Raw genomic sequence first — 20314 nt, forward strand, 5'->3', positions numbered from 1 at the left:
AAGGTAAAGCTTGGCAAAAATTCAACGCAATACAAGCCGTAGAAATCCACCACAATAATTATTTGTTTTTATTGCGAGAAGTAAGGCATTCAACGGTGACGGGTAAAACAATTTTCTAGTCAAGCTGTCCAGACTAGTTTGTAGATTCTCTTAGATGCACCAACGAACAGGGAAAATCTTACCGTTGGAGGTGCTTGCACCGAGAAGATTGATGATGTTTGGATGATATCCAACATAAATCAGTTGGTCCAGTTCAGTCTTGAGAGCTTCCCGTTCTTCAGACATGGCGTTTTCTGGTAATGCGATAAAAAGACACATAAGACGATTGAAAATACAGTCTCGATGACCGCCCTCCTCCAAGTAGTACGCACCTCGAAATTTAAAGACTCTATCTTTTGCTAAATCTTTCCGGCAAACCCTTTCGAAATCCTAAAAAAATCAGGCGACCCTTGAAATTCAAAATGGCCGCCATGCATGTGTTCAGTGTGTAGGGTAAATTCAAATTACGATTTCACAAAATTGCGGCCGATGAAAATTTTATCAACTCCATGGGCTTCAAAATGAGACGCAACAAGTGGTAGGCTAAACCAAGTATTGTAAAGTTTGAGAGTCCAAATATCTGTCCTAAAGGCCTCATTATATTTAAACCTATATTTCCTAAACTTTTGCACATCGACATTTTGAACTGACGATGATTGTTCCAACCAAACATGTACATATATTGTTATACAATGAAAGCCTTAAACGGAGATGGGTGTTGTCTAATGATTAAAAATGCCAAGGTTATTGGAACTGGACGTACGGAGCAATTTGTCGACGAGATAGAAACAAGTTAAATTCTTTAAGGTAGTATGCAACTCGAAAGTGAAAGACTTAAACTTTTGCTCAAACTTTCCTCAAAGAATATTTCAACCATTCCCTTTCAAAATCAAGAATAAAAATCGGGGTCACCATGCAAATTTTGGAACTAGAGAAACAAATTACTCGAGATTTACCGATATTTGAAATTCAAAATGGCCTCCATCCCTGTGTTAACTCTATGGAAAAAAAATTAAATTTTCGATTTTCAAAAAACTAAGACGGTGAAAAGTTTTCTTACACCAAGAGCTTTAAAATGAACCCCCACAAGTGGTAGATCAGAAAAGAATTGAATAAGTTTGAGTGTCCGAATATCTGTCCCCGAGGCGCGTTCTACCAAAATATGGATGGCGTGCGCCTTAATACTGGATATAAGTAACGATTCGTATGTTAACGATTCCCGCTTCGATGTCGACCTAAATAACTTAAAACGAACATTTTCAAGAGACCTAGCGTTTGTTAACGTCGATAAAAAATAGGACATCTGAAATGGCCTGTCTTTGATCTTTCTCTTTTCATACACAAATACTTGACGCACACAATTGTAGTTCATGACGAACGAATTAGAGTGGAGTCTGCGCAGTAAACCTAGGCGCGATTTGGCTGCCAACAATTCACGCCATTGAACCATTTTCGCCTGAACGATCACAACTACATGAAAAACATTTAAGTCACACACTTTAAGAAAAGTATACACATGGCCCATTTTACGGCTTTAGTTTTGGAAGGCAATTTCATAATATCTTTACTCCCAACCGCGTGCGATTGAAATCAAATGCTCGAACTTGCCCGAGCAATAGCTTGCAACGGTTGAAAGGAAATTACCGGACTTTTTGGCTTTCCAGATACGATCTGCGTGATCGTTCAAGTTACCGTCTCAATTTTATGAAGCCGAAATTTCATGAATCGGCCCCGAGGACTGTTTATACACCTAAATTGACAGCGTGCCACACCTAAGCAGAACGAAAGAGGTCTATTGAACAGCAGAGCTGAGTAACTGAAGTAAATTCTCCATGGGATCCGTACTCACGATGTACCGCAACTATTCAAATAACGAAGACATCATCAGTCCCTTGAAAAGCGTGGTTCAGTAAACATAAGCTACCGCATATTTGTTGATATAAACTTTACTGTGTAGAATATGGATTCAATGTTGCTCTTCGGAATGTAATATATGAACTGACGGCTAAACGTTTTACAACACAGAAAAGAATTGCACATTGTATCATAAATTATATGCTATATAAAATGTAGTAGATGCTACATGGCGTGTGCAAGGTGGTCGGCAAGATACGCTCACTCCTTTCGATGTATCTGGTATCACTTCTCTGGTCTAGATGGTCGTAATTCTGTTCTTTGTTGTGTTGTGTTGTAGCCTATTCGTTCATTGTCTCCGTGGTGTTTGCGTGTATTTGACTTTGAGTGTGTGACAAAAGTAAAGTAGTCAATAGCTTGTAAACATTTGGAAGTGTACAAAAAAGTATTCAACGCAATATTAAATAAGTTATATAAAACTCATCAGTGAGACCAAAATCTCACTGGTCACTGGGGAGGCTCAAGACTGAGTCTCATCAATGTCCAGTGAGCATTTTAAGTCTCATCGGAGAATGGTGAGAATTTTCTATAACACTGGCGAGAATGAGGCTCTTAAACATTCCTCACCATATATCGGTGAGAGCCGGAATTTCTCACCTGGTAACGGTAAGAATGACAACAGAGTCTTACCTTTGGGGAGTAAGTGGCACTTTCTCATCCAAGTCGCGCCGCACATTTCTTTTCCATATTTCTACTGACTCGAGAGAAATAATTCCCCTTCCTATGCTAAATCAGACAGTACGAAACCATTCAGATACCTAAATGAACCTTTAAAGGTAGAATGCCCTAAGGAATTGATATTCTGACTCTCAAACTTATACAATTATTTTGTGATGTACTGGTTTTGGGGGCTCAATTTAAAGCTCTTGATGTAAGAAATATTTTCACCAACTTTTTTTTTCGGAAATCAAAATTTTGTTTTCCTATATAGAGTTAACCCAGGGATGGCAGCCACTTCGGGTTACAATTATCGGTAAATCTTGAAGTAATTTGTTTCTCTAGCACCACAATTTGTACAGTGACCCCTGATTTTTATTCTTGATTTTGAAGGAGAATGGTTGAAAGATTCCTTGAAGAAAGTTTGAGAAAATGTTCAAGTCTTTCATTTTTGAGGCGGATACTACCTTAACTTGCTTATAGAGAACGCTAGAACGATTCAAGTCAGAAAGAAATGACATATCCTACTCTTCAAAGTTTTCACTGCAACTTTCGATGGTTGACTTTTCCCGGGAAGATGGTACGCCTTGGCTTCCAAGACTTGTCCAAATGCTCCTTGCCCAACAACGCCTACCAGGTCCAAATCTTTCCGGGGGAACTCCCACTTGACGTAATTTGGGTCTTGCATGAAAATGCCATCGGAATCATCAAGCGAATTCGCAGGGGTCTTGTTGTCTGTTTCCTTGGGAAGGCAAACCATAATAGTAACAGTATGATACCTATGTTCAAGATAGCCCAGATACTCGGGGAAATAAATGCACTCAACGAAAGGTTGTCGACAATATACACCTCGGACATTCACATCGAATGACGATTCTTCGAGCAAGCAGAGACTCATTATTTCTTACTCGTTAAATGTCTTCCGCCGTTGATGTACTAGTTGTTCTATTTTCTTCAATAATATGGCATGAACTCAAACAAACGGACAACCACCTCAACAACCCATTCAAACTTGTGCTGTGTTTTTTTTCTCTCCATGATATGCATCCAATTAAAATAAGCATTTGCATCTCTGACTGAGTACAAAATGCTACATATGTAATTTGAATGTTATGGAAAACACTCGTAAAGTTTTTGTATCCAGGCAATCTGATATCCTGTAATGGATTAGAACTCACAAGCCAGAGTACTCAGGCACCTTGCAAAGAAGTAGGCGTTGTTCTGTAAACGAAGATAACTGATCGTGCCAAACAGAAGTAAATTTCTCTCTTTACGGGAGTCTTTAGACAAAGACTAACAAACCTAGATTTTTCCTATGGCCTATTTATTATATTTGTTTTTTCCCTCGCACACAAATTTCTCGTTCTTGCAGAATGTACTGGCTCATGTTCACACAAGTTATGATATGATCCAGTTAGCTAATCGACTGACCGGTAGAATCAATCCTTACCATACACTCTTGAACAGACAAATATCAAATAACTTACTTTCATTTGGATTTCTGATACGCTTCTCTCATCTACGTATGTATTACAAGTCGATGAGCTCCCCTAAATTCAAAATAAAGCATAAAAATTATTTTATTATTTATTGTTAAGCATGTATATGTCACACCACCACCACCACAAACAACAACAACAACAACAACAACAACACAACAACAACGACAATAACGACGACGACGACGACGACGACGACAACAACAACAACAAGAGCTAGTAGTAGTAATAGTAGTGGTGGTTGTTTTGATTATAATTTTTTTTATCTATTTGTTTTTTCATTTACTTACTAACTTACTAATTAACTAGCTAACTAACTAACTAACTAATTAACTAGCTTACTAACTATCTAACTAACTAATAACTAATTTACTAACTAATTAACTAATGGTGACAACATAAGTCCCTTATCTGCTACCTCTAACGTTGTCGTGACAAAATCAATAAACGTTTTCATTGTTTTAAAGGACAATACAGAGGTTTTACCCTATACTCAAAATCTAGCACCACAGGGCTGGTTATGTTCATTGGGCTGGTTATGTTCATATAGCAATATTGGTTATTGCAAGCAGACTGTTAATACCCGATGCGATAGACTCACCATGGTTGTCATGTCACTGCTATGGAAACAGCGTCTCGAGATGACCGTGACAACACCAGCTGATATTGCTATCAGTGCGACCAGGCCCAAACTAATGAACAACAGGTACATAATGCTCGCTTTGAGGAAAAAATTACATGAGAACATGAAAGCTGTCAGTATACACAAATCCTGCATAAAATGAGTAACTGGCCAGGACAGTAACCTGGTATATCACTTCTATAATGGTGACACCGACATCTCCTTACATATGGCGCAGTCGAGTGGCGTGGGTATACACGCCTTCAAAGACGCCCCACCCGGTTTCTTTGCCGTCAAGCATGAGGTTGATCCATTTCCTGCGATCAACTAACTTCAGATCGAGTATCTTCGGATACATTTATATTCGCTTTTATAAATACCTGGCATACCGCTTCTCTAATATTCCTGGAGGTTTTTCCAAAATTGCAGTGCTATGGAGTCATTCGTTTCTTGATGAATTTAATTTTACATCGATGTTATTGACCCAGAGCTTCAAACTCACGCTATATGGCAGTCGTGAAAAAAATAGTAATAGTGATTTTCCGGGCTATATGATATGATTTGTTTATTTATTCACATTTCGTTTGTCTATCTCAAACACAGCATTAGAAAAAAGGTGATTTGAGGAACAAAACTGACTCACATTTCTCTGGACGATCCTTTTCCGCCCCTGTGACGACACACTTCGCAGCTCCACCGATAATTCTCATTTCCATGTTGGCTACGGTGCACATGCAGTCGTAGACAGAGCCGCTGGCCTCACGACTCTCTGAAAGCGACGGACATGCAAGACATTCCCCGCTCCCTTGTACAACCTTGAAGGTATTCTCGGGGCAAGCTGTGAGTCGAGGTGAACAGTATGGAGAAAAATCAACTCAAATGTGCCTGACTAAACTCTGGTAATCAGCAGATAATGTAATGAGGATAATAATCACAACAATGTGTTCATCGAAATCATGCAATATTCTCTTTGTTCAAAAAAGAAATGGTTATCTTTTTTCACTTTGAAGGAAACTGATTTGATCATGCTCTTCTTGGTTTATCAGAAATAATCATTGATTTTTACCGTCACGACTTTTTATCTGTGGTATCCAATGCTTTCAACATACGTGATAAACAGGCTTTTCTAAAAGAGATATTTAAATATAACCTCCATGACCCGTCGAATGGTCTAGTCAGCAATTATTTTGCTCTAGCGGTGACATTTTGTAGCGATAACTTTTTTTCTGGAATATTACCTGAGCATGTGTAATTACTATTCAACGTGTAACCAGGGTAACAGCTACAGACTGTGGAGCCGCTGAATATCGCCTTTCCGTTTTTGCATGGTGTACAGCCGCCTTGACCTACGCTGTTTTTGAAATAACCTCTTGGGCAAGCTATCGCATGGAAAAATATATTAAACGTTAACAATATGAAGAGTGGTCTTTATTTCAAAGCTGTTGCACTCGTTAACGACTAAAGAGTGCAAATTTTGATTTGTTTTGCTTGTAGCGTTACACAAAATTCAAAATATCTATAAATAAGTATCTTTCTTTTGGTGCCTCGCGGCAACTTTACATCGAAAACTACCTCTACATAACCGTTGTAAAATGTTGAATGATCGTAAGCATATGTTTGTGTTTGACTTTTATAATCATTATTAGTTAATAGGACAAAAATCCCTTGTGCCATTACAGTGACATTATGACTAACGAAAGTTCTGCACAAATGCCACAACGGTCTCACTTTGGACGGATTTCAAAGTCAAAGATATTAGAAACGAAGTGGAGCATTCTGAACGCCTAATAAATAGTCGACGGAGACTTATAATTACGGACATAAATAAGGATGGTAAAATACAAGCGTACAGGCTGTATTCGGAGAAGAAAGTTATTTCGCCGGCGGATGGAAGTTTAATGACATCTCGACTTGTTCCTGTCGCTTCTCGTCTTTCTAGCCTTTCTAGAAGTTTCCAAAATCATAGTGCTTTAAATTCTAGAAAATAATTGGCAGGCGAATACTGGTGATCCGCTGCAAGAGTGTGGTGACGTTACCTGTACAGTTTCCTCCGCTTGAATTCGGAGCATAACCATCTATGCAAACACACTGATCCAAGTCCATGGAACCGAAGCCGCTGGTGGAAAATATCGGACACGAACTGCAGGATCCCTCTTTCATTGAATAGTCACCGTAAGAACCTGCTGGACATACTGACAAATAATAACAACCAGTAATTTAGTCTGAGTAAAATAAAACGTACGGACGAATGCAGACTTCTTTCATGATACCTACTAATTTCATTTGGCAACGTATCGTCAGAAAAACAGAAATTCTGTGAATTTCACCAAGTTTTTGTTCCAGAACTAACTTTTATATGCGAACAAAGTTACGCCCCCCTGACATTGAATTTGGTTACTCTTTTGTCATCGTATATGCTGTACGGAAAATTGTTTCATCATCATTCAGTTTCGAACTGCAAGAAGATTATATTTGTGACATGATTTTACTTGCAGAAATACAGAATGGGGATCTCATTGGTCTAGGGCCAGCGGAAGAGATAGGTGATCCGACCCCGCTTACCATAACAGGAGCCTTTGGAACGACATAGGCAATTTTCGGTATCTTGATATCGGTTGGCAATGGCAGTCACGACACATTTGTCACTTCGAAGAGATGAACACTGTTCAGCGGTCTCAGGAGATGACGTGGAGCACTTTACAGTTTCGTAATTTGCTGTAGGGATGGGATAAAAAAAGATTCATTAAAAGTTTGCACAATAAGCGATACATACCAAGTCGTCTATCTGGGATTTGAGTCACAACCCCATAGTTTGATGCACGTCAGATGAAGTAAAAGAAATTTCACGTTTACATTCACGTTTTCCCGTTCGCGTATAGTTGTTTTGTCTCCAAACTGAGAATCTGAGAGCAAGCACGAGACATAAAGCATTACCAATTACTAAAGCTTGTAAGCGAGCTTACCGCAAGTGAGGTCCTTGTCTCCCACTTTGTTGAGAGCGACGCCATTCAGATGGTATGGCCACACACAGGTTGGTATTGGAAAAGGGGATGTCTTATTACTGTGTTCTTTCATCCAATGTACCAGAGCTTCCGCTTTACAGTCACAGATTAGAGGGTTGCTGTAGAACGTACTGTAAGTATTGCATAGTAAAGTGTTCATTATTTCACTTACAATAACACACGCAACATTTCAACTACTAACCGTATGTTCAGCTAGGTTTTCAATATTGGCTATAACGCTAAAAGCTAACAAGAGGTCCCTATAGAGTCGAACATGTTGCATCCCGATACTCCCTATAGTTAAACCTTTATTCTATATTGCTTCAAACATGAATTATGTTTGTTTATTATAACTGAAATCTGTGCACGAAAAGATACTGTAAGTTAATAATCATAAACACGATTGCAACTAATTTGGAATAATTGGATAGTGAACTCATATCGGTTTAATCTGCAAATATAAGCTCATCTGTTTTTCTCTTTAGCAAAATTCACTTGTTTTCATGAGTAATTTCTAATTTTGCAACATTCAGCTATATGGCACTTAACTCTGAAAAATTTGAAAAATATAAAGATCCAATTCTTCCAAATTAGTTCCAATCGTGTTAATGGTGCAATGATGTAAAGCAGGGGGGATGAGCCTATGGATGAACTGCTGTGTGCAAATTCTCATCTCTTCTGACGTCACGCACAACCTAAGTAGCCGTCGGATTTGTCAAGTCGTCGTGACATGCAACATTTAACTTAGTATTTGTAAAGACGAACTATGCTCGGAGTGTTATTGTATTTTGCCGATCGATGACGTTCCCCTGAATGCATTTCATTCATTTAGATTGATAAACAGTACTGGATCGCTTACATGTCGCCGTAGTTGAGATGGGAAAATTGACGCAAAGCACCTTGCTCCAAAGTCTGAAGCTTGTTTCCATCGAGATCGCTGAAAATATAAAAATTATCATTATGTAGCCAAAGGAATGACTGAAAATCACTTTAAAATTACACTTTTGACGCTAAAGAGTAAAATCAAAGACTCGAATGTCTGTGAAAACTAAATTTCGTCTGCCAAATTTCTGTGAATTCTCGCTATCAGCTTCGCAATCTTGTTCAAGTCGGGGTAATTGTCAACAATTACCCTGTAATTCTGAAAGATTGTGATTTTCTTCTGATGAAAAAAACCCTGATATTCAGTAAATCAAGTCATTTGCACATCATACTTACATGACTGACATGTTGACGAGACCATCAAAAGCATCCTGGGAAATATCGCTTATCTCGTTGCCAGCCATCGATCTAATATCAAATGAAAATCAAACACTCAATTAGATGTCTCTTTTGACGAATTTTTCTGTTATCTTTGTTCTGTTTTCAACACGTCATCACAGTCGGTTCTTGCGTCATTTCCAATGTTACTAATCCGGAGTGGAACTCATCTATTGGTGCAAAGTCGTGTTTGATAGGCTGTCATGTTGTATTTCAATATATTTTAGGAAGAAGATGTGCTTGTTTCCCAGAACGAAATCAAACGTTGCTTTTTATTGTCCCTGTAATGGGAAGTATGCCAAATGAAGATACAGAACCTTATCTGACATGCAATATGGGTCAAGCAAATCGATTTCTACAACTAGCCGAATCATTAAAAAGGTGATCTTATACAATTTGGACCATTTTCTCTGATTGACGACTGCAATTGTCTTGTCATTTTCTCGTATCGTATTTCGCGTTGGTCTGCAAGCAGGCGTTGGGGGAATGATGAAAATTGAGGTAGCCAAGCCTCAAAATGAAAATGTCACCTGGGTGAAAGGCATTCTCTTTTAATCAGCAGAAATGTTTAATTTTGTCTATAGCAACGGTATACCGCGTTGGGTCACGATAAAAGACGTCTGACCGCGAAATACCTGACCCTGTTACCGCAGTAGTCTTAATCGGTTCACAGGCGGCCCAAAAACTATTACTCAGTTTTCTCACTGTTTTCTCTATCATTTTCTCTCCTTTTCTTCATGCTCTGACTAATCGGAGTAAATAAAATAAATGGTAATATAACCTAAACTAGCCTCTGTGACTCTTTTTTATTTTACACCCCATTATAAGGACGTATATCTCTCATACACACATGTTGTAATTAATTAGTCAACACAACTAATTATGCTAATCCGTGGACTTATCAGGGATTTTATGGGTTGGTCAACATCGCGAAAGATAGGAAAGGTTACTAATTTTTTTACATCTTTGCAATATTGACCAACCCTTGATAAGCCCACGGATTAGCATAATTAGTTGTGTTGACTAATTAATTACAAGATGTGTATATGAGAGATGAACGTCCTTGTAATGGGGTGTAAAATAAATAAAGAGTCAAGAGGCTATAGGTTAGGCTATATAGTCATTTATTTTATTTACTACGATCAGTCAGAGCATGAAGAAAAGGAGAGGGACTGACAGTGACAGAGAAAACTGAGAAAAACTCAATAATGAGCTTATCAATAGTGTATGGGCCGCCTATAATCGGATTTTACTGCTGATGTGCAGCATGCTAATAAGGTTACCTCTGATTAGTCCATTGTCACTATTCACAGCGACTTAGGGAGTCTATTTGTATTGTTTTAATTATAATGGTAAGATTCAGCTACCCAATTGGATAACAGCTTCGTAGATGCTGCACATTAGCCCGGATTTTACTTCCACACGTCTACATTTAATCTCATTGTAGTAACATGACAAATCTTTTTATTCTCTTTTTGTTTCCAGATTGACAGTAAACGACAGATCTCTGTCCAAAAATCTAGCAGGCGATGGGATGCCTTTGGCATAGTGTTTTCACTTGTGTCAATCGCTTTTCATTTCGATAGTACGGGCTATCAGAATGATAAAGAAAGAATTGCTAAAAATACTTGTCGATCATCTGATGTATTACGGAGGTTATAGCCAGCGTCACTCACACTACATGCTAAAGAAATTTCGCCTGGAACAAAATCAGTTCAGCAAATGGTATTTGATGATTGTTTAATGCTATTCATGATCAGCATACGTTTTGACACTAAAACACGAACATGTCACATGTCCTACACGTAACGTCCAGGTAAGGCTTTTACATTCGGTGCTGCCCCTGTTTGCTATTTCCGCAATACATCAGTGAATGACAATGAGAATAGATGGCCTGCTATCAAATGACAGTAATTCGTTTGGGGTGTGCTGTAAATTTCGTGGAACGTTACAGGTAGCTTTTACAACGATGAAACTTAATAAAGTCAACGCGTTAACCAAATGAGGTAACCATAGAGACCGCTACATCAAATTCACTCCATCAGAAGTCCACGTCCAGAATAATCATCAAGCAAAGCAAAGCTTGTCTCTGCTGGACTTTACCTCACTAAAACTGGGGATTTCAAAACTAACTCCCTTGGTAAACTGGGCAATTGTGCACAAATATTATTTTATACTCACAACACGGCTACATTGGTCAAACCAGACACGTGACTTGACAACTTCCTGATTCGATTGAAGCTGACGTCTAGCTCATGTAGGTTTGGCAAAGTCCTCACTGCTTCAACTGGAAGGTCTCGTAGCTTGTTGAAAGTGAGAGACCTACACGAGATAAATTTACACATGTTATAAAGGGTGCGAGTAGGCGATGAGCCAAAATTTCGGAACGCATATCTCAAAGTTTACGTGGAATCGTTTTTATGGATTACATCGTCTGTAAGAGGGTCACCAGAATATCAACTCTCCTATCGAGCATTCCGTTTATTTCAACAGGTAATCAGAAACAGAGAGCGACGTCCTCGCCAACACGCACAGTGTTAAAGAGAAGTACATTGTGCACAGATAAGACATTTTGTGTCTCGAAGGCGTCAGACTAATTCGTTCGTTTATCTTTACAGGATGAAAAAAAAAACAATACTCACAGATAGAGCACATTGGGTGCAGCGTCAAAAACGCCATGCTGTAAATGTCGTATGCGATTATCGTCCAAATTCCTGGATAAAGAATACACAATTGAGAAGAAGAAAAGACTTGAATCAACGGAAGTTATCGATGCGCGCCTTAGGTAATAGGAGCATCATTCGTTCATGTACAAAAAATATATATATGGTCAAGTATATTGTAGTATTGAAATTTTCTAATCAGATTATTTCAATCCAGATTGATTTTGAAGTCTTTTAAGAGCTAGTTAGATCGACACTTAACATACATACATACATACATACATACATACATACATACATACATACATACATACATACATACATACATACATACATACATACATACACACATACATACACACACATACATACATACATACATACATACATACATACATACATACATACATACATACATACATACATACATACATACATACATACATACATACATACATACATACATACATACATACATACATACATACATACATACATACATACATACATACATACATACATACATACATACATACATACATACATACATACATACATACATACATACATACATACATACATACATACATACATAAATGCATGGGTTTGTGTGATGTACTTACAACTCGAAAAGTGAAAAGAGACCTCGAAAAGTTGATGCACTAAAAGTAGAAAACTTGTTTCCTGAAAGATCTCTGAAAGCAAAAATCAAAGTAAAATCAAGCAGTGTCGTGACATTTTTTTCAAAACAAGAGGTTGGCAAGGAAGTTTAGTTTCCGTCATTCACAGTTCCCTGTCATATTGTGATTGTTTGCACGAAATCAATTTATAATTCTCTGAAAGCCTTATACATTACAAACATGATTATGTTGACTATGTTTGATTGTTGAACCATCGTTTAAAAATGCAGAAAGTTGCACAATCGATCACGAGCAATTTCTCATCAGGCGAGCAGGCATTTCTTTTTCTCGCATCTGTGGGCAGTTTTTTCTAAAATCAGTAAGCAAGGAACATTTATTACTCTACACTGCAGCTGGTGGGTTCGGAGTAGGACTGGGTTGTTTTTGGGGTTGTAAATGAAGATCAAGAAGGCAGCTTCATACGGTGAGAAACTACTGTAGTTAGGAGAGGATAGTGGGGAGGTTTTACAAATGGGAAACAAAGAGTGGCATATGTGTGTCTTTTCAGGGTGAGGAACGAAGAAAGGGAAAAACTAATGAAGGAGAGGGGTATACTTTCTCATTGGGGAGGGAGGGCCGCTGAGAAATTCTTTCATCTTCTCCGAAAACGGAATTTTTGACCTAAATGCCATAGATTAGGAGTACATTTACTCTTACAAACATATCTTATACTTGAACATTAGTGCATTGGGCGTGCCTTGTTTAAAATTTCATACTCACATGCTCTCTAAAAATGGACACTTTTCAACAAACCCGTCGGGCAGACTTGTCAAATGATTATAACTGAGATTTCTGTAAAGAAAAGGCAATAAAAGATATCTTTACCATATATTGGATTGTAAATTAAGCTGTGCAGCATGGGGATGTCAAACGACATCCCCCTAAAGGCGTCATGCGTATATACACTTTGAAAACTTTGCGCAAATACTTTCAGTAATTGCGGCCATGTAATGGAAGTTCGCCGCAATTTCCGTCACCGTACGTCATTTTCGTCGGCGCTGGCTGAGCGTCTCTTTATAGTCGTGTTCACAAACTCCGTTGCCGCCATGCAAAGCGTCTTTCAAAGATTCGTCTACGTTCACAGAGGGCGATGAAAACAGTAAATACTTTCCATTGCATTGATTGCTTTAGTTGGTTACCTGAGAATTACAGTTATATCACCAATATTCAGTATCTATGATTTTGTCATATAAAGAGACGAAAATAACGAACCACGTAACAAACATTATTCCCCGTAGCTCAAATATCACGGAAATATCAACTTCATATACTCCGATTGTATCCGGTGTAATAATACCAAGTTGTTTCCCTCCCTAGGGCATAAAATATCATTTATGTTCTGTTTTGCCCTAAACCAGTTCAGGATGGAATTCTATGATTTCTGTTTTTCTACATGAACAGATTCTTCATTTCAAAATCTTTGTCCGGGCATTCACAGATTGGTATTTTATGAAAAGTTGCAATGAACGACATCGTGAGGTGGTCCAAACTGTATGGACATTTTAGAGCAGTTTATCGTGCCACAAATCTCATTTTTTTCTGTGGTATAATTTCCCCTTGTTGCAAGTCACGACGTCGTTTTTTCTGTCGGAGACAATGCTTAGCAACATTAATGCGCATGTCTGTGAATTCGCAAGTTTTTCCTCCCTACTGATGGCAAACTTGTTTTGTTCACATAAGTTGAAATTTTCGAAAATAAAGTGTCGTGCGTGAAATCTGGATCGAACATCGAACAAAGTATGTGCAAATGGTTGTTGTGTTGGAGAACAAAAAACACAAAAACAGGAAAGACATATGTTGCCGAAACCCTGCCTGCCATTAAAAGAGAAGGCAAAATCTATTGTCAACAAGAAGACATACTAATTAAACATCAATTTGGCACAGGTAAATCCAAAAAGTACGATAAGAGAGTAGTGTCGAGATATCATACATGTGCAGAGGTATATTTTGTCCAAATACTGGACATCACATAGTATATTCTTCCTGCCTTTTCGTCGCGAGGTAACAAGAACTGCATCTGTACATTCTGACGATATTTTCATTTATTTTGTCATAGGAAAAAGGTTTTCTTTCTTCTGATCACGGTTCGTTTAATTGCAAAATATTAGCCCTACAAACACATCAGTTCACAACGTCGTTGTTGATCGATGAATTCTTGTCTCATATTTGATTCTTTTGTCAACAATACCGTCGTTCATTACTCACGTACAGGTTGTGTTTACCAGTTGAACATTTAAATTAGCCATTTCAGGAGAGACAGTTTTTTTAAAGTGTAAAAAAGGGTAATATATATATATTTGAAAATGAATCAAACGGTAAAGCTTCTAGAGGTTTCATAAGACAGATGAACGATGGTTACTTACAATGACATCAAGTTATGGAGACTGGAAAACGAATTGTTTGCGAGGTTCCTGATCAAGTTGTCGCTTAAATCTCTGAAATACAAATTCAGAGAGAATAACTGTCAGCTCAGAAAGGGAAGAAAGCAGTGCAGAGCCGTTTTAGATCATAACTTCACACAACTGACAAGAGCACATTTTTCATAAAAGGGGCTATTTGCTCAAAGCTAGAGAAGATAGCGTTATGAGATACATTTTTAACGCAATCTATATTTGCTTCGACCGATTAAGCTCTCTTAATACTACGATGCCTGGGTTGTAGATGAAAATCCGAGCTATGTTGATATGCTCTGACTAGTCGGGGAGTTGTCGGTACTTGTAACGCCATCTATAGCATGTAGCCCAGAGAAAACAAGATCGACGAAGGCAAACACTAAAAAATATATTGCACGCCGTAACGAAAATATGGTCATATCAGAAACCTAGTTTTCGATAGCGCAAACTTCAGCACTAAATTAAAACTCCCCCTGAAGGTGGGAGACTTTCAAAGAAGACATGTAGGAAATACACGACGCCCTTAAGATGTTGATTGTAATATCCCCCTGGCAACTCTGTTCTTAATGAAAAAACCCTGCAACTTCTCAATATGTAAACCCTGGTTTGAATTACTCGTCTAGTGATCGCAAGGGTTCATGAAATTTCTTCATAAGGCTAGTAACAAGTATACGTCTTCTTTGCGTGTCACCATCACCAACATGAAATAGCGGTTGTAACGATAAGTACTTACAATGCTTGCAGAGCGGTAAAATTGCCAAGGCTCGTGTGTGGCAGCTCTTCGATCTTGTTTCCGTGAAGACGCCTAAGATAACAACATACAACACGTCAATGGTGCCAATGGTGTCCGCACTTTTGTAGAAAGACGGTTGCGGCCCGGGGCCTGAGTATCTGATCCAGCTCGGGTTCGCTCACGTCAACCATTGCATGAAAATAGCGTGCACCGTACACTGAAGCTGAAATGAGTCACTATTTCACTCTTCCGCTTTGTACCCTATGACCAGATATCAGGGAACGTATGACTGGAGTGGGTATTTTTGGCCAAGACAAAGAATTCAGTCAACATGACCTACATGTAGGCCTACTTTTATCCGACACGGCTTTTCCCCCCAAAATAGTTTCTTCATGCATGGATCTCTTACACAGGCCATATACTTACAGGTTTAGTATTTTCCCTTTGTGTTCCACCGGTATTGAATTTATTACCATATCTATATCATCGATTTGGTTGTTTCCAAAATTCCTGAAATAGGAGAAAGAGAGAAAATCTAATTATATCGCTTTAATATAAAATCCGATTATACTATTACGAAACAAGAGGTCTATCGAGATCATCCTAGTTCTATTGATCCGTGACGCATTATCTAAATAACTGGTCGTGTCTATTGAAAACAGAGCTCAAAAAGTGCACATCATAATGATAGACATGAATTCAAATGGAACACAGAGTATTCAAGATGACTGTGTCGATGTCAAATTCAATAAATTACAGGTTTTGCATAATTCTGAAAAGTATACCGAAAATATATATTTTCTAATACTCCAAACCTTTATGTGATGTTTAGAGTGCAGACTGAACTTTGCGAGTACTTACAGCAGGCGCAGGTTATGGCCAAATATTTCATTTCGTGGCAGTTGTCTTAATTCGTTACGAGCCAAATTCCTGTCAATGTAAGCAACACAGACAGAAATGTTATTGATTTTACAGTTTATTACCAAACCATTATTATTGCCATCTGCTTTGACAACTCTTCACCTTAGGCGTTTTAAATGCCCTTATGATATTCCTACCTGGTTAACTGCCCAGATACAATGCCTCCGTATGTTCGCGTGATCCTCGCGATGACCAACACATCGTAAACAACTTTATACGTAATCCAAGCAATTACATGAACACTTTGCAGTCCACTTGGGAGTTAATTAATTCACTGATAAGAGAAGCAAGCCACCGTAAACAACTAAAAATTATGTCATACCAGTATATTAATGACGCAAATACAGCAATCTGATTGGTCGAGACGTGAAATGACCATGGTATATTCGCGATATACCGTGGCTGGCACACGTGCGAGTTCTCGGCAACAGTAAATACCCTTTTTTGACATTCCCAGATAGAATTTCAATATACTGTTATGATACAACAGCAATAAGGCCAAGAAAAATAAAGAGTTTGTTTCTCATCCCAGACATCTTTTCAAAAATGATGCGGTGACGCGGGGTTTTTTTTTACTCTAATTTTTTTTTATTCTTCAATCAACATGAAAAACATGAAAACAGCATAGGAATGCAAGCAGAGATAAATGCACAGCAGTGTTGCTTTATTATATTGGTATAGCAACAGTTCTGCGGTTTGACTTTTAGTGCAGCAATGCACAGTTTTGACAGCGTAATATAACAATGACACAGGTGTACAGTTCTGAATGGAGTGTTAGTGTCAGATATTTTGTTTACGATTCTGTTTTATAACTATGTTATGCACTATCGTCGCGTATTTTGGGGTTTATATATTTTTTAAATTTATTTCCTCATGAGCAGAAAAAATGGTTGAGGTGGCGGGTCTGAATTGACGCGCGCGAGGATGAGAAACAGATTTTTTATATTTATTGGCCTAAAGCACACCCAGCGACGGTATACCACTCGATTTTGACCAGTTCACGACATATATGTACGAGCGATAGCGATCGCTGGTCAAAATCTTGTGGTATACCGTCGCTGGGTGTGCCTTAATGCTTAAATAACTCGCAAGGAAACACAAAAAAACGTCAACGTGTCTATAGTTCCAAGGGATTATGAAAGAAATCGAAGGACCTTAAAGGTATACTGTCACCTGTTCCAATTTTGCCACAGTTACCATGGAAAGAGAAAATGTAACCAATCACAGATATTAAGCGAGTGGCCGCTTTTTAAAAACAGCGTCCTCACATGGGCATTTTGAATACCAAGGAGCGCCCCTTTGACCATATATGGGCATATTTAGATGACAGGTGACCGTATACCTTTAAACTACATGAATTTCATGACTCTACTTTCAAATTGAAGTTAGTACACGTACATGTACCCATACTGAATGAGGTGTAAACGGGTTTGCTAACAGCGGACTGGAACCGAGTGTCGAACATTCAACAAATCACGTTTCTGGTAATATTACCAGTTTTTGAATACAGTAGGAAAATATGAAACAAGTCAAGGAATGTTAAATATAGGCCTACTCATTCAGCAAATCAAACACAAAAATTATTGTAACGTAGTAATAATCTATTTCGGTTATTGAGTAGTATTCTAAGAATACTTGAGAATATATTTGAAGATGTTTTATCTCTACAAATTACAAAGAAAACTGATGTAGCTTCGGGAGTCTTGATTGTTCCTTTTCTCCCTTTCCGTGTCCTTCACTGACATTCCTTAGAGATCTACTGATAATTTTACATAGTAAAATAGTTAATTTTTTCAACCTTCAACTCTAACTTACCACAAGCAAACAATATGTCGAATTTCTCTGCACATTTCTTCAACAGTTTGTTTGGAATCCTTTTCGACTCCAACCCTTTTCCGTCAACATGGGGTGAACCTTACCGTAAACGTAGTGTTCAAATACTAGAGTCACGCAAGAATCACTTTTCTGGAAACTTTGAAGTGAGAAATCTCCACGATATAGTTCTAATACAAAGTCTTTATTGATTAAGTCCGTGAATATGAATGTTATTGGCGATAGCGTGACATTAAACTTTCGAAGTAGTCACAGTTCCCTTTCTGTATCTCAAGGGCATTCTGATTGACGTATCAGCTTCGTTTAACTGTACTTTTTTATTTCCTCCATTTCTCTTTCTGTCCAGCAGTTTCATTGAGGCATCTGGGGATCATGTTTCTCAAGTCGTAAAATATTAACGAGGCTGCGCGCATTTCGTACAGCAGTTTTTTACCGATGATTTTCAGGTTATATACCCGTTTATGAGAGCTTGGCTTTAGGGTTCGAAAAATGCTGGAACTCATCATTATGTGTCTTTTGACGGGTATTTATTTACGGAAACTTGCTGTTCAAAATCTTCATCTAGCTATTAGCTACTACCTACTGAGTGACAATGGATGATGAAAACACTTGCATTGTGAAGCGAAACTCGTGACGTTTTACCAAAGTCCCCCCATTTTCTCGTTAAAGGAAAGTAAGTGAGTGCAAAAATCCGGCAACATAATTATGACTTGAAAGAACCAACCCCCTCCCCCAAACATCTTCCCCAAACTCGATAATTTGCTGACATAGGTTGTCAGACGTTTAATATAAATGCTGACAAGTTTGCGAACAACTGACATTCAGAGAAACAAAATCTCACCTGTGATTTGCACGTAGTATCGCGCAGATACACGGTTTCCATGGCAAAACCGTGGCAACGGTACGGTAAACGAATTTAACTGAACCCTCCCCCCCCCCATGAAATTGACTTTGTTTGTCTTTCCAGTATAGCTACCTACACGTATGTTTACCTAGCTAGCAAACTACCCACTACCTATGTTTATCTAGCTACCTGGCTAACTGTCCCGCAATAGATATACTGATAAACACCCATACAAACACACCATAAATACACAGGGATTCATATTACTGCCTTAATTACTAGTGAAATCCGGCAATCCAGTGGAAGCTTAATGAATCGGGGCATATATCGAGGACTGGCGAAGTTTTTTTCAGTCATATTGACCGACTGTACTCTCAGACTGAGTTACATTTAAGAGCGAAAGAGATTAATGCTCCGGGAATCCGTGGTTTTTCCCTCAGAGCATTGTAATCGCAGAAATGCTACTGCCTTCACGAGACAGGCGTGTTTGCATCATTACGTCCCAGCATTTTGCGGGCAGGATGCATCTCCGTGACTTGTTGTTCAGTTCTATCACGTTCAACTCAGTGGGAAGTTGATGTATCGGATAGTAGAAAATCAGATAATGGCCGACCAACTGAGTAGTTGTAACAGGTGTAGTCGTCAGCCAATGAAGGCGGTGAATGCGATGAGTTGAGATCGAAAATCGAGCTGTTAAAATAAATGTGGTATTTTTCTATTGATGTTTAATACGCCTAGCGTCATTTTCTATGTCGATATGATATGTTAGAAACTGTATACCTGTGGCGCATAAAATGTCTTCCTCAAGTAAATAAGACAGAGTATATCTACATCTATTTCTACGGCAACAAGCACGACGTTTGATCTTGCATTTGATAGGTAATGAACTGAGGTACAGTGTCTGAACTGTTTTGCCTAAATGTATTTTTAAACTGAATAAATGTGACTTTTTGTTGTTTACGGACAGGAAGTGTACAGTATAATGTAGGCCCTAAATCATACTGTTTTTTTCAGTCTTTTCTCTTAAAGTTGTTCAAATTTTCGTTTGTATAGGGAGAGACAGGAGAAGAAACGTGAAATTAAAGCGAGGGTTTTCTTTGTCGAGCGTAATGTGTTTTTTTTTTTTCCGAACGCTTCCTAACGTGTAAGTGTTATCTGCGTACGCGAAATCCTGCAAGACGGCAGAGGTTCATGGATACGTCATCAGAATTATAGCTCGAAATGTCAGTTTCCGGCATACTGACTAAACATGAA

General features: G+C 38.4%; 1 protein-coding gene across 3 annotated transcripts in view; it reads right to left on the minus strand.

Annotated features, from left to right (window-relative positions):
* Positions 1-20314, minus strand: part of LOC139135552 (uncharacterized) — a 43444-nt gene that overhangs the window by 9317 nt on the left and 13813 nt on the right. For all 3 annotated transcript variants that reach the window (XM_070702997.1, XM_070702998.1, XM_070702999.1), the window contains 19 exons: positions 16324-16392; positions 15889-15972; positions 15463-15534; positions 14700-14771; positions 13057-13128; positions 12280-12351; positions 11636-11707; positions 11175-11315; positions 8952-9023; positions 8593-8670; positions 7695-7864; positions 7294-7446; positions 6768-6923; positions 5970-6110; positions 5375-5569; positions 4711-4829; positions 4098-4160; positions 3139-3352; positions 183-293 (listed from right to left, as the gene is read on the minus strand). In XM_070702997.1, the coding sequence (XP_070559098.1) occupies positions 183-293; positions 3139-3352; positions 4098-4160; positions 4711-4829; positions 5375-5569; positions 5970-6110; positions 6768-6923; positions 7294-7446; positions 7695-7864; positions 8593-8670; positions 8952-9023; positions 11175-11315; positions 11636-11707; positions 12280-12351; positions 13057-13128; positions 14700-14771; positions 15463-15534; positions 15889-15972; positions 16324-16392 (2126 nt within the window). The remainder of the gene's footprint in view (positions 1-182; positions 294-3138; positions 3353-4097; positions 4161-4710; positions 4830-5374; positions 5570-5969; positions 6111-6767; positions 6924-7293; positions 7447-7694; positions 7865-8592; positions 8671-8951; positions 9024-11174; positions 11316-11635; positions 11708-12279; positions 12352-13056; positions 13129-14699; positions 14772-15462; positions 15535-15888; positions 15973-16323; positions 16393-20314) is intronic.

The sequence above is a fragment of the Ptychodera flava genome, chromosome 6 (assembly GCF_041260155.1).
Source record: "Ptychodera flava strain L36383 chromosome 6, AS_Pfla_20210202, whole genome shotgun sequence".
Lineage (NCBI taxonomy): Eukaryota > Metazoa > Hemichordata > Enteropneusta > Ptychoderidae > Ptychodera > Ptychodera flava.